Here is a 14,898-nt window from a genome sequence, read left to right as displayed (position 1 = left end):
TAAAAATAATTCCAAATACATTAGTAATCACAGTAAGTATAAATAAATTAGGCTATGAAAATATTAGACTATTAGATTGGACTGAAAAATACAGCTATATTCTGCTTACAAAGAATGCCTACAGAAAAATCATGTGGAAGGATTTAAAATAAAGAAATGGAAAAAGATAGATAAGCTGGGAAAGTACTAACCAAGAAGGTTGGTTGTAGCAATATTAATATCAGACAAAATAGAACTTCAGGAAAAAAAGCATTACTAGGGATAGAAGGAGCATTCTGTTGTAACTTGAGAATCTTTCTTCCCTGCTCCTGGTGTTTCCTGCCCTGTGGAGGTGACACTTAAGTGTGGCACCCCTGGCTCTCTCATAGGTGAATATGGGAGCAAGAACGTGACATGCGTAGCTGTGTTCTTTCCCTTTCCTTCTTGGAGCAGCTGCCCTCAGGTGTCCCCTCTGCTCCCTGGACTATAAATCCCACCTGAGCTGACCCCACGAGAGGAGGTTTGCCTCTGCCCAGCACTGCCTGTGACTTGGGTGGGTAACTGAGTTTTAGTTAGGAGAAGACCCATTTCATCTTCACAGTAAGCTATGTGCTTCCTTCTGGCTTTTATCAGTAACAAAGGAGTTATTTTAACTCCTAACTGCCTTACTTTTAATTTCTTTTTTCTGATTTTATTCATAACCTGGCCAGGGAAAGATGCCCTTTTTTAGACCCCTCAGAGGGCCTCAGCCTACCAAGTGATAAAGAAAACAGTACACCTGGAAGATTTAACAGTCATAAACTTGTATTTAGTAATGTTCTTTTTTTTTTTTTTGAGTGGAGCTACTGGGGACTGAACCCAGGACCTCGTGCATGCTAAGCATGTGCTCTACCACTGAGCTATACCCGCACCCCACCCCTGCCAGTAACATTGTCTTGAATTTAAAAAGGCAAAAACTGATAGGACTATAAAGAGAAGTAGACAAATCCTCAGTTGTAGTGGTAGATTTCAGATACTGATGGACCAAGCAGACAAAAAATTGTGAGGATATAGATTTGAGCAATTCATTAACAAATTATAAAATACATTCCTGAAGTCAACAAAAGGAAAAATATATATATTCTTTTTAAGCTCACATGGAACATGAAAAAAAAGTCCATGTATCAAGTCAGCAAATTTCAAATAATATCATATAGATTATGTTCCCTGATTATACAAAAATTAAATTAGAAGTCAACAATTAAAATACTGAAGGATAAAACTTGTACATTTGAAAAGTTAAAAAAAAATAAGGAAAAAACCCTTTTAAATAACTCATGGGCTGAAGGGGAAATCTCAAAAGAACTGACAAAATATTTAGAACTAAGTGACAGTGAAAATACTACCAATCAATGTGTGGGATGCAGTTGAAGTGGTACTTGGAGAGATATATGGTTTTAAATGCATTTGTGAAAAAGAAGAAACATTCCATGTGTAAGCATGCAGGTCAGGATGTTAGAATAGTACAAAAAAACCCAAAGAAAATAGAAGGAAGATAATAAAAAAGGCAAGAATAAGCTAGTGAAGTACAAAGCAAAAATTAAAAAAAAATAGAGATAATCAACAAAACCAAAAGCTATCTCTTTGGAAAGATTAATAAACTGAACCTCCAGCAGGGGCTGATTAAGGAAAATAGAGAAAAGAAGACAGATAATATTTTAGCAATGAAGGAAGGGCCATGACCACGAATACAGATGAAGTCTTAAGAGAATGCCAAGAACAACTTTGTATCAGTGCATTTGATCAATAATTTTATAGGAGAAAACATAAATTACCAAAATTAAATCAATAATAATGTTTAGAAAAGCTGAACCTTCACCATTAAAGAACTGAATTGGTAGCCAAAGGTATCTTCCCAACCGAAAAACAGCAGGCCGAGAGATGAGTTTTAGCGAACCTTTAAGGAACAGAAAATCCCTATGGTGTACAAACTAATTCAAAGGATGAGAAGCTCCCCAGCAGTTCTGCCGGGCTGGGGTGGCACCTTGATATCAAAACCTGAAGACAGAAGTACGAGAAAATAGGCCAGCATTATTAATGAGTAGAGATGTAAAACTCTAAATAAAATACAACAAATTAAATTCAGCAGGATATGGAAAAAAATTACATCATAAACAAGTGGTGTTTTACCCATGGAATGAAAAGATTGTGCAACAGAAGTGTAATCCACCAGGTTAACAGATTAAAAACCAAATGATTATCTCAGCAGATGCAGAAGAGCATTGGGTAGAATTCAACACTTTCATAATGTACTGAATGAATCAGGGGAATAGGCTAAATTTGGAGTCCCATGGTGAATCCCTTTTTAAAGCAACTTTCATCCCATTTATATTTTGAGTCAATCCAGATTTTCAAATATTAGTTTTTCTTTTCAGAAAGGTTTCATTGCATGTCAGACCCAAATATATCCAGAAGCTGTACTCAGTTCTTTGAGAGAACACAGAAAGCCCACAAAAAACCCAAAAAAGTAATGGTGAACTTGAAGGTGGCTATTTGTATTTCCTGAATTTCATTTGCAGTCAGTTCTACTAGGTGGGTTCTTTGAGTATCCGTTTCCCGTGGGGTCCCTAAGTAGGATTCCGTTTTCCCACCATTGGAGAGCGGTGCCCAGTGCCTGGTTGGGTGGAATGAGGCAGGTACTTGCCTGTGGTCTGGTGTGACCTCAGCCACCTGCCTCCTTGACTCCACGTCTTGTGGACCCCCCTTTCTCATCCACATCCACGTGTGCAGGTCCAAAGTGAAGACGGTGCATGAGCGGATCCCCTTGGCTGGACTGAGCAAGTTGCCCAGCGTCCCTCAAATTGCAAAGGTAAAAAGTGACACTGAGAGGAGGTGGCTTCCTCTTTTAGGCCAGGGCTGGCCTCTGGGGTCAGGTACAGGCTTGTCCTGGGTGGGCTCTGCCCTTGGGGAGGGGAAGCCACTGTACTCTTGGGTCCTTGACTGCATGGGTCGGGTGGGGGGCCTGTTGGTGGAGGCCCCCATTTCCCCTCCACTTTCCCCATCTCATCCTTACTGCTGAGGCTGCTCAGGGAATAGGAAAATCCATGGTCTCTGCCCTCAAGTTCAGGGCTAGTTCAAGAGACAAGAGAAATGGAAAGACAGGGCTGGGTATGGAGAGCAATGTAGGACCTCAGAGGAGGAAGGATGGGTGTGCCAAGAAGCCTTCACAGCAGAGGAGAGTTGGGCTGAAGGATGGCCAGGATGTTGGTTCAGACAGAGGACCTCCTCAGGTAAGGAGCCATCAGCTGGTGGAAGGGCCCACGTCACTGCTCTGGGATCCTGAGAACTTGGGACCTGAGTCAGCAAAGTTGGGGTGAGAATGATGGGCAGCTGGGTTGGGTGGGACCCACACTCTGGGAGTGGGAATGCCGGGCAGAACTGTGCTGGGTATTTTTGGTGGCTTCACTTCAACAGGAAACCCCAGGAAGGTCCCTTGACTTTCCTGACCACACATGAGTGAGCCGCAGAGCCAGGATTTGACCCCAGGCCTCCTGACCCCACAGGTCTTGGCCTCTATGCTTTTGGTGGTCGAAGGGGCCCCGATGCTCCCTGTGGACGTGGCTCCTGAGCTGGTGTTTCTCTCTCCCTGCTTAGGCTTTCTGTGACGACGCAGTGGGGCTGAAATTCAACCCTGTCCTGTACCCCAAGGTGAGGCCCTTCACTCTCCTCTTGCTCAGGGCTCTGCAGCTTGGCACGGATTTGCATACTTGTGGCTCTGTGGGAAGTTCTTTGCGTCTTGGTGGCGTTTTGTGGGGTCTCCATGATAAACCCTCATCTCTCCCTCTCTCCCCACCCACCCCTTCACTGGTCCCCTTGAAACCCATTCTCGGCCATGCCTGGGTGTCCAGCCCACTTGAGTTGGTCCCTACTGTGTGGCGGTGGCAGAGGGGTAGCAGTGTTGCAGCTTCTGTGCCTCAGTCTGCTCACACCTCCCTGAGGCCAGAGCTGGGCTGGAGAGTGATTCTGCCTCTAGCTAGGGGGCGGGTGCAGATCTGGGCAGCCATCACGGTGGGGGGGGGGGGTGAGGGGGACAGAAGGCAGAACCCCACAAAGAAAGAAAAGGCCAGACCTCAGCTCCCCGTTGCCAACGTTCCTGCGCCCTGAGGTCTTACAAGCCCCAGTGCAGCCCCTAGTGAATAAACTGGCTGGTTCTCTGTTACCAACCGGTTTCCTTAGGATTGGGTTGGCCTGGCCTGATCTTGACCCCAGTTCTGATGTGTGGGTGTGGGTGGGGAGAGAAACGATATTACCAAACAAACTCGCAAGCCCAGTCAAGAACAGTTATGGCACGAGAGGGCTTAAATCACCCACGGGCAGTGAATGGCTTTAAATTGGTTACAAGAAGAGACCCAGTGCACGGGCCGCTGCTTCACGAGCCTGCAGGGCCGGGGAGACACTGTGGAAGCAGGGCAGTGCTTCTGAGCATCTGCTGGGGCTGGTGGTGCTGGTTTGGTTCATTCCCTGAGTCCCAGTTCTGACAACCAGGAACCAGGAGGTGAGATGTTTGGTGGGGGAAGAATGGCCCTGTCCTGGCTGGGACGTTCAGAACGCCCTGGAATAAAGCCTCACCTCTTCTTTACTGGGCTTGACATGCTATTATCCCCGCATGGTGGGTGAGCTGACGGTGGGGTCCTCTCCCACACGGAGAATGTGCCAGAGCCCTCTCCTCTTAGACACCCCTTTACCCCCCCAGCATCTGTAGGCACTTTCCAGTAATGCGCTGCATGCCATCAAACATTCTCTGTCGCTCAGACTGCCTCCCCTTTATAATTAAAGCTGAATTAGTGAGGTTTAACTGAACATCAAAACCACATCCTAAAGGCCTAACTTAACTACACGTTGGGCAATTTTTGTTGTCAAATCATAGCCGCTGAGAGAACCCGATGATGTTCACGTTTGCCGAGTTCTCTCTCTAGCTTGGAAGGCCTCCGGCTCTGGGAATAATGGAAGAGCAGCTGTATTTTCATGTTTTCTAGATTGGAAGGCTTGCTTTGTCCGGCTAGGATGTGGATCTGGCTGAGATACGTGTGTGTATGTGTGTGTGTGTGTGTTTATAATTCATAGAGTTTAGAATGTTCCTTGGAAGGCGTCCATGGCCGGGTGCCTCTTCCCTGGCTGGGCAGCTACTCTGAGCCTTTGACTCATCCCAGGCGGGAGTTGGGGTGGGGGGTGGGGTGCGGGGGGGGTGGGGAGGGCTCCCTTCAGAGTCAGGCGGTGATGCTCTTCCAGGGGGAGCTGAGAGCCACATGGATAAGTCATGGGTGACAACCTAAAGTGGGCTGTGTCCTCTGGCCAACAAATTGTTCCTGGTTTGTTCTTCCCGAAGCACAACATGTGATTGAATCCCTCCCTTTTATTGCAGTGAATATCCCAGTAGCCTCCAAATCCTCTCTTCCCTCACAAGCTGCTTCAGCTCTGATCTTTCCAGAAGGTTCCATAGGTGGTGGTGATGATGATGGTGGTAGCTGCTCTGTGCTCAGCACTTCACGTGTCCCATCGCACTGAATCTTTACGATTCAGTGTCACACATTCCCACTTAACAGATGAGGACACTGAACCCCGGGGAAGTTAAGTGGCTCACTCAAAGCTCCACGGGGGTAAAAGCAGTGGATTCAAAATTAGAGTGTAGTGTTTCTGACTCTCAGACACCAACTCTTTGAAGCACAGTAGAAAATTAGAAACAACCAGTGGTCAGGGTTTTTTGGGGTTTTTTTGCACATGGAATTAGGGTATGTGCCTCCTTAGAAACCTCTCATTTTATGGATAAGGAGGGACTGAAGTCTGGGCAGGAGCAGTTCCTTGCTCTAAATCATACTGCTGATTAGAGGTGGAATTGGAGCTAGCGTCATCCTCGCCGATGGGTTTTGGGGTCCTGGGTTCACTTTTTACTCCCCAGATAAAACACTGGGGTAAAGTCAGTTTCCTGAGTCCTGCTGGACTCCCTGTGCTCCCAGGCCTTGGCTGGCACATCTGGATGGAAGTGGCATGGGTGATCCAGAGGTTTGGCTAGCACCAGGGGAAGCCCAGGGGCTGGGAACCAGCTGTGACCTTTGGAGCTGCATCCTGACCGCCTGCTTCTGACTTCACCCTTTGTCTTCCTCCACATGTGGCTGTCTCACATCAGGGGGGCACATTCGCCACCAAAATGGGTGCCTCCCCTTCCATCTGCCTCCTTACTTTGCCTCCAAGTTCACAAGCAGCCTGATTTTTTTCTCCCTGTGTTTTCCAGGCCTCCCAAATGATTGTGTCCTACGATGAGCATGACGTCAACAACACATTCAAATTTGGGGTCATTTATCAGAAAGCCCGGCAGGTAAGCATCACAAATCCATCCTGGTCACTATATCCTGTGGTTTCGCTCTGGGGACTCTTTTTTTCCCATCCCTCAAGCATGGGAGCCCTGCGTGAGATTCTTAAACCTTCTGAGTACAACAACCACATTTCACACAGTGATTAGACTGAAGGTGGCAGAACCTTCAAGGTGGGCTGCTCCTCTCAAGAAGGCCTGTAGATCCTGTAAGCTTTAATGTTGTTTCTCATGCAGTGAAGTGTGATTCTTCCCGGCTACCTCCACTCATGTTCAGCAATGGGCTTTGGGCACAAGAGAAGTCGGGCTGGGTGGTGGGAGTGGATTAGCACACCCTGCGTTCTCCTTGCCCACCCCTCTCCCAGCTGGGAATTAGCTTTTTCTCCCCAGACTGGAATAGTGTGCTGGAGCCAACTGTACGCCTCTCTTCCTAGCATTTGTTCAGTGATATCACGTCAGTGGCTTAAAATCAGCCACGGTGGAAGTATTCACACCAAGGAAATGGGCAAACCCCAGGGCTTCTCTTTTTCTCTTTGGAGAGCCGGTGGTTAAACATTTCCTCAGTACACGCTGCTCACCCTCCTCGGTCTCTTATAGTCTCTCCATGCTGCTTTGGAGATCGTGGACCAGAATAGTGTTTCTCAAAGTGTGTCCTGTGAGACACTAGTCCAGTGATGTACTCTGTGAACAAATGTGTTCCAGGGATGGGGGTGGTCAACTGGGGACATTTCAGAGGTTCTAAGAAACCCCCAAAATAGAGAACTCTCTAGAACTTTGTTGAACTCAATGTTTCCCATACGTCTTTGACCACAAACTTCCCATTTTTCCTACTGTGAACTTTTATTCACATCGGAGAAGTGATCTACTGACCACACCAATATTTCCTCGTCTGGTTTGTATGAAAGAAGGTTCCATACCCGCTTCATCTTTGTATCATCCCAGAGCCTAGCATGGTGACTTTACATTAATACACTCAATTTTTTGTTACGTGAATGAATGAAGGAATGGAAGGTCTGGCTCTGTTAATGGTAGGTCGATGGTATCTTTCAGTATTACCCGTGTCATCTTTTTGCGTGACACTGTCTTTCTTGGCTAGGTGATAGCTGACTTCCTTGTCTCAAGATCTCAGACCACAAGAGACATGTGTTCACTTAAAAACACTCTAATTAATGAAGGCTTGAGGAGCTGAAAGACCAACACAGATGAATCCTATAATTTAAGGGAAATTATTCAGGTAGCGGCTCTAACTATTTTCACATATTGCATTTTTATTTTGTGCAGCTCTGATAATACAGTCCCACTAATTAAAGTTCTCTGCTTGTGAAATTTTCCGAAGCAGATCTCATAAAGTGATTACAATCCAATGTTCCAGCAAAGTTATAATTACTGAGCATTAACCATCCATCTCTGAGAAGGAGTCTGCATGTTGTTTATGTACCTGACATTGCTAAGGCAAGGTCGGGGCGCACAGGCAGATAAAAGTCTTTTAAAAAAAAAAAATCGGATTGTTGTTTTGCAGACCTACACTGGACGGGATTCATATGAACATTTGTTGCACGAAAGCCTTATTCTGGTCTTTGGCTATAAAGAAGCCCCTTCTAACTCTCTTTGTCAGGCACTTGGCTGAGCACTGTACGTGACACAGTGATGACTAGGAACCTATCCCTGAGTGCACCACCAAGCTCAAGGCCAGTATAAAAACAAAGCCAATGACACCAAGCTGGGTGTAAGTTCTGGACAGAGGTGCACACCCCAGAGTATAAGCTGGATTGTCCTCTCAAGAAAAGATGTATGTTTCCTGGAAGCCGCTGTTCTCCCAAACTCTGGCTTCATAACCGGAGGCAAACAGCACGCTGGCCTGGAGATGCCTTCATGACATGTGACGGATCAGTGATCCATGTGACAGATCAGTGATCCAGGAAACTCTTTCTGTAAAGGGCCGGAATATAAATATTTTAGACTTCATGGGCATAATCTTGGTGTTGCAATTACTCAACCCTACTGTTGTAGTGCAAAAGCAACTATAGATGATACTAAGTGAATTGGCCTGGCTGTGTTTCAATAAAACTTTATAAAGATAGTCAGTGAGCCAGACTTGGCTCCCAGGCCATGGTTTGCTGACCCCCCTGCTAGAGAGCAGTGTTTCCCAAACTTCAGACATTCGCAAACTACAAAAGTTTTCTTTCATCTTAAATGAATTTTTTAAAGGAAATTTTCTCTCTCTGCTCTAATTGGGAAATCAGTATCACTTGCATGCAATGAAGGTAATTCTGAAAAGAAATTCTCTAAAAAACAAAATAAAGTTACTGAAATCTAGCTAGATTCTGTTGCCTATTGAAGGCTGAGGACCTGAGGTCTATTCTTTTTTCCTGATGAAGTAGGCATTAAGGAGACCTTAAGACTTTCTCCTTAAAGTGATTGCACAGACCAGAGTGTCTTTGTGTCATCGCCAGTTGCCACCTATGGATGTTCGTGGCACCTTCAGCTGTTTGCAGAGCCTGCCACTGTGGGCAGGGCCTGTTGAACAGGCAGGGCCACGCAGTGTTTTAAGCCTGTCACAATGGCAGAGCTTGCTACTGTTTTCATCTTTGCTTTATATTTTTTAAAAAAGATTAAACTTTTAATTTTTAGACATCTGTAGATTGACACACAGTTGTTAGAAATAACCCAGAGAGATCTTGTGTACCCTTTGCCCAGTTTCCCCCAAAGGTAATGTCTTATAAGATCACAATGTCACAGCCAGGGTACTGACAGTGGTACAGTCTTATTCGGTGTTCCCCTGTTGTACACACACCCATTTGTGGTGTGTGTGTGCCTTTCATGTATATAATTTTATCACATGTGTAGGTTCTATGGTCAAGATACAGAAGGATTCTACCACCACCACAAGGACCCCGGTGTTTTATAACCATGCTCACCTCCCTCCTGCCTTTGTGCTCCCTTCCCCTCAGCAGTCTCTGATCCCTGGAAACCACTAATCTGTTTTCCAATTTCTAAAGCTTCGTCATTTCAAAAACATATAAAAGGGATAATACAGAATGTAATCTTTGGGGATTGGCTTTTTTCTACTCAGTGAGATTCATCCAAGTTCTTGAGTGTATGAATACTTCATTCTTTTCCTCTGCTGAGTAGTGCTCCATGGTACACACAGATGTACCACAGTCTGTTTAACTATTCACCCAGTGAGGAATAGGGAGCTGGGTTGTTCCCAGTTTTTGACCATTATGAATGAAGGTGCTGTGGACAGTTGTGGACAGGTTTTTGTGTGAGCAGAAGTTTTCATTTATCTGGGATAAATGCTTAGGAGTACAATTGCCTGGTTGTGCAGTGTTTATTTTTGTAAGAAGCTGCCAAGCTGTTTTCTAGAGTGGTGGTTCCATTTTACATTCCTCCCAGCCATATGTGAGTGATCCATTTTCTCCACATCCTTGCATTTGGTGGTGTTACTATTTTTCATTTTAACCATTCTGATAGATATGCAGTGAGATCTCATTATGGCTTTAATTTTCATTTCTCTAATGTCTAGTGATGTTGAACATTTTTTCTTATTTGAACATCTTATTTGCCATCTGTATATCCTCTTGAGTGAAATGACTGTTTATGTCTTTTGACCATTTTCTAACTGGATTTTTTTTTTTTTTTACTGTTGAGTGTAAGAATTTTAAATAACAGCTTTACTGAGGTATAACTCACATACCATACAACTCACAATGGTATGTAACTTATATCTCAATATGGCATACAATTCAGTGGTTTGTAGTATAGTCATAGAGTTGTGCAACTTTGTCTAAATCCAGAAACTTTTCATCATCCCCCAAAGAAACTCCATCCTCATTAGCAGTCACTCCCCATCCTCACCATACTCTGTAGCTCATGTCAACCGCAGATTTATTTCTGTCTCTGTGGATTTGCCTGTTCTGGAAACTTCATATAAGTGGAATCACAATATGTGGCCTTTTATGTCTAATTCTTTTACTTACCATAAGGTTTTCAAGGTTCATTCATATTGTGGAATGAATCAGCACTTTATTCTTTTTTCTGGCTGAATTATATTCCATTGTATGGATATACCACAATTGGTTTATCTGTTTCTCAGTTGACGGACATTTTGGTTGCTTCCACTTTGGGGCTATTATGAATAATATTATTAATCTATTATAATATATTAATTTTATATATTAATATTAGTATTGTAATACTTTAATAAACCTGCTATTATTAACATTCGTGTACAAGTTTTTTGTGTGGCCTTATATTTTCATTTCTCTTGGGTATATTCTTAGGCGTGGAATTGCTGGGTTATATGGTGACTCTGTGCTTAACCTTCTGAGGAACTCCCAGACTATTTGCAAAAAAGATATCACCCTTTTACATTCCCACCAGCAATGTATGAGGGTTGGTTCTGATTTTTCCACATCCTCACCAACATTTCTTGTTGTCTTTCTTTTTGATTATATCGTGAAGTGGTATCTCATGGTGGTTTTGATTTGTATTGAGTTTTGAGAGTTCTTTACATATTCCAGATACTAGTCCTCTGTCAGAAGTCTAACAATTAAATTTTTCATTTTTGGATTGGTTTTTGGTATCAAGTCTGAGAACTCTTTGCTTCAGCTTTGCTTTTTTTTTTTAATTGACCAGCAGCTTTTGTTTGGATAGAAAGTCTTCATTAACCAGCCCTGAAAATCCAGCTCTGTTGACTGTGAACCTCTTAGTCCTTCCTCCCACGGAAGACAGAGCCACTGGATGGCAAATGTGTTGGGGGAAGGGGGAAAGAAAAAGGGAGCAGGTATCTGGACGACCACGTTCCTTTCCTTGGCACTGAGAAGGCTTTGTTTTTTAACTCCTGTCCGGATCCTGTGTCTCTTTCAGACCGTGGAGGAGGAGCTGTTTGGGAACAATGAGGAGAGCCCAGCTTTCAAGGAGTTCTTGGACCTGCTGGGGGACACGATCACACTGCAGGACTTCAAAGGGTGGGTTTCAGCCAAGTGACAGCTCCAGCCCCACTGACAAGGCCCTAGAGAAAGGATAAGGGCCAATAGCTGAGTTTCACGGGGGTGTGTGTGAGAGTTAAAATACACACACAAGGAATGCGGGGTTACTTTCCACCAAATGGCCAACATTCATTGAGGCATGCTTAAGGAATCAGGGGTAGGAATAATTCCGAATGGCCGATGATCTGAAAGGCATTGAGTTTTGCCCTTAGGATGCGTGATATAATTGCTGCACCTCAGATTTGCCTTCCTCGTTATCATTGGCTCAGACTGAGAGTGAAATGAATCCGCCTTCCCTGTGACTTACCTGCCAGGCATCCTGGAAAGAGAGCCCTGTGTAGTTTGTGGCGGAAATGACTCATTTTAGATAATACACAAAAAGAATGGATAATTAAGAGTTGATGCAAATACCATAACCACCCCAGCAGGAGTCTAGGCAGCAATCGATGGTTCTCTGAGTGGACAGAAGGAACACTGGCGTTACTGCTTGGAAAGCTCTGGCTCTTGATTTTCCTTGACAAAGGCAACCCTTGGGAAGGGCCTTCAGTCCTGGCCAACCTGTCCTCTGCTTTGTGGCTGGCATAAACCTGAACCCTCAGAACTCCCCACTCCAGCAGCCGCAGTAATAGGATGTCCTAACCTGGGTGAAGGCAGCCGAGCTCCGTGTCTGGGATGGAGTCGGTGTTCGAGAATCACTTCCTCTTCTCCCTTCTCTCCTCTTCTTCCTTCTCTTTTTCCTTTGCGCCTCTTCTGCCTCCTTCAAAGTCATCACTGCATTCTGGAGTCAATCGCACCTGGGTCGAAATCCCATCCCTACCCTGCATTAACTGTATGACTTTAAACGAGTGGCTTAATCTCTGCCAGCCTCAGTTTCCTTCTCTGTAGAAAGGGAGGTAAGGATGGTACTGATCCCACGAGCTTGCTGGAGACTCAAAATAGATAATGCACACAAAGCACATCATAAGCTTGTGCCAGGCACAGAGTGAGCTGGTCGTCACTGTTACTGTCTCATTATACCACCTTCCATCGACGTCCTTATAAGATGTATCCCGATTTCAGAGTTGTTAAAATGTGAAAAAAATGTTACATTAAAAAAAATTTTTGATGGAGGTACTGGGGGTTGAACCCCAGACTTCGTGCATGCTAAGCTTGCATCCTACCACTGAGCTATAGCCCCCTCCCTCTGTTACATCTTGTAATCGATGAGATAAAGTATATTAAAACCAGGAAGGACCCCAGAGATCATGTAATCCAAACTTTCCATTTTATAGAAAAAGGAAACTGCGGCCTGGAGAGATTAAGTGATGTGCCCAAGGTCATGGGCTATCTTAGTGGCAGAAACTGGTCTAGAACCTGCCTTTTGGCCTCATGTGCTTTCCACCATGTGGGGCTGAGTGCATTTTCTGGCTTGTATTACAGTGCTTGGGGTTGGAGGCACCTGATGTCCAGGATCTATTCTATTTCATTTTCTTAAAGGAAAGGAACCTGCACCCCACTCCTCTTGCTGAAGAACGTGACCCATGGCTAGCAGCCATGTTTCTATAAAGGAAGAAGAGGCAGCTCCCAGAAGCCCATCCAATTCTTTAGTACTTTTCTTTCCTGCCTGTGAGGAGACAGCCAGAGAAGGGACCTCCTTGGATACCTCGCAGCTGGGTGCTGCGTGGTTGGGTCTCCACATCAGGAACTGGCTAGATAGAAGTCAATCATCTGTCCCCTCTTCTGGCGGACTCCGGATACTCCTGTGGGGCTCAGTACCATCCAGCAGGATGGCTGGCTGTCCTGGCTCTGGGCTGAAGACTTGGACATGGCCTTGCAGGGAGCAAAGGCTTATGTACAAGCTTGGGCACCCCTGGCAGCTGGGATAGCATTTGTCTGGTATTGTGGATGGACAACCTCTCTTCTCAAGTGACTGTATGGTGTGGAGGGGACATGGCCAAGGCTTGAAATGGAGGTGCTGCCTTTGTCTTTGAAATAATGATTTATGGTTAGAACGCCAGGGCTCATGTGCTCAGAAGAGCAGATCTCCCTGCTTTCCTACATCATAACCTCTCTGCCTTTAACTCATGTCGCCTCATTTATTCTCTTGCCCCCATGTCCTTAGGGAAGGTTTACCAATTTGCCCACTTTCCTTCTCTCTCCCCTCCCTCCCCTGGCACTTGCCTGTTTCACCAACAGTTTCCGAGGAGGCCTGGACGTGACCCATGGACAAACAGGGGTGGAATCAGTGTACACGATATTCCGGGACAGGGAGATCATGTTTCACGTCTCCACAAAGCTGCCGTTTACCGAGGGAGATACCCAGCAGGTAACCAGGTTTGGGAGGGCTTTGGGAGCCCAGGGTGTGCGAGGTGAGAACCTGCACCTGGCCTGGTCTCCCTGAGGGACTGAGGCCCCCTTCCCTGTTTTCATAATCAAGAGGCCCGTCTGTTCAGCCTTGTTCCTCCTATCAAAGCCTGTGCTATTGCGTTATCTCACCAAGGCCGCAGGTCAGCAGCCTGTGCGGGAGGCAGGACAGGGCCCCTGGTTATCTCCCTGTGACCAATGGGGAAATTGCAGCTCCATGTGGTTAAAAAACTATTTTCCAGGTGATCAGGGGCAGAGCTGAGACCAGAGCCAGGTGCCCGGATCATGAAGGGTGGTGGTGAAGAGTTACATGACAGGATCTGCAGATGGTGGCTTGAAGGCAGCTCTGCCACTTAGGGGTTTGACTCTGGGCAAACCAGTTAACCCTGTGGCCTCACTTGCCTCATCTATAAAATGTGGATAACACCAAGGACATCAGAGGGTTGTTGTGGGGATCACATAAGGGTCCAAATGTAGGGCTCAGTACAATGCCTGGCTTGTGGCCAGCTTCCTAACGGACCCATTTATTTCTGAGCAGAGAACTGGGAGGGAGCACAGATGTCATATTGTAAACATAGTGCCTGGCTTCTTAGGAAAAAAGGAAATTGGCAAATGAGACTGTAATTTGGCTCTAAAATAACTACTGAATGTTCCAGAAACAAATAGAAGCAGGATTCCTTTTGTTTCCAAAGTAGGTTTTCTCTCAGCGTTTCACCTTCAGTCTCTGCTCCCTCACGGCCCCCTCACCCCCTGCCCCAGCCTGAGGCTGAGGGCTGTTCTCTGCCTGGCTCACTCTCAGTGTCACCTCTTAAGTGGGACGTGTGCAGAGCTTGGCTCTCAGCAAGGACTGAATAAATATTCATTTTCTTTTGCTAAGAAATGAGATGATGTGTGTGGAATAAGTGAGACAGTTTATAAAAGTGCCTGGCATGGGGCTCAGTATATAGTAGGTTCTCAGTAAGTGGGAAACCCCATGTGAAACATCAGGCTTGCATGCAGTAGGTGCTTAATAAAGGAACAAATGTGTAGGTAAGCACCAAGCCAGGATTTGGTGTCCAGGAGGGCCTTAACATTTGAAATCATGCGTGTGAACAGCCCAGCATGGTTCCTGACACACAGTAGGTGCTTGGTGATTGGAATCGCCTGTGACAGCACCTGGCCGAGCGTGGGAAGCTGATTTGGGGTTGGATTTCTGTCTCCCCCCATGACCTCCACCAAGCCAGGGTGTCCATATTTCTC

The 14,898-nt window shown here is 45.6% G+C and overlaps 1 protein-coding gene across 11 annotated transcripts in view; it reads left to right on the top strand.

The window, feature by feature from the left end:
- The window catches only part of RAP1GAP2 (RAP1 GTPase activating protein 2), a 176,994-nt gene that overhangs the window by 137,247 nt on the left and 24,849 nt on the right, over positions 1-14,898 (top strand). For all 11 annotated transcript variants that reach the window (XM_032457437.1, XM_014559558.2, XM_006185006.3 and 8 more), the window contains 5 exons: positions 2,749-2,827; positions 3,613-3,666; positions 6,248-6,331; positions 11,195-11,295; positions 13,492-13,621. In XM_032457437.1, the coding sequence (XP_032313328.1) occupies positions 2,749-2,827; positions 3,613-3,666; positions 6,248-6,331; positions 11,195-11,295; positions 13,492-13,621 (448 nt within the window). The remainder of the gene's footprint in view (positions 1-2,748; positions 2,828-3,612; positions 3,667-6,247; positions 6,332-11,194; positions 11,296-13,491; positions 13,622-14,898) is intronic.

Source organism: Camelus ferus, chromosome 16 (assembly GCF_009834535.1).
Source record: "Camelus ferus isolate YT-003-E chromosome 16, BCGSAC_Cfer_1.0, whole genome shotgun sequence".
In the NCBI taxonomy this organism is placed as follows: Eukaryota; Metazoa; Chordata; class Mammalia; order Artiodactyla; family Camelidae; genus Camelus; species Camelus ferus.
This window is presented reverse-complemented; position numbering and strand designations above follow the sequence as displayed.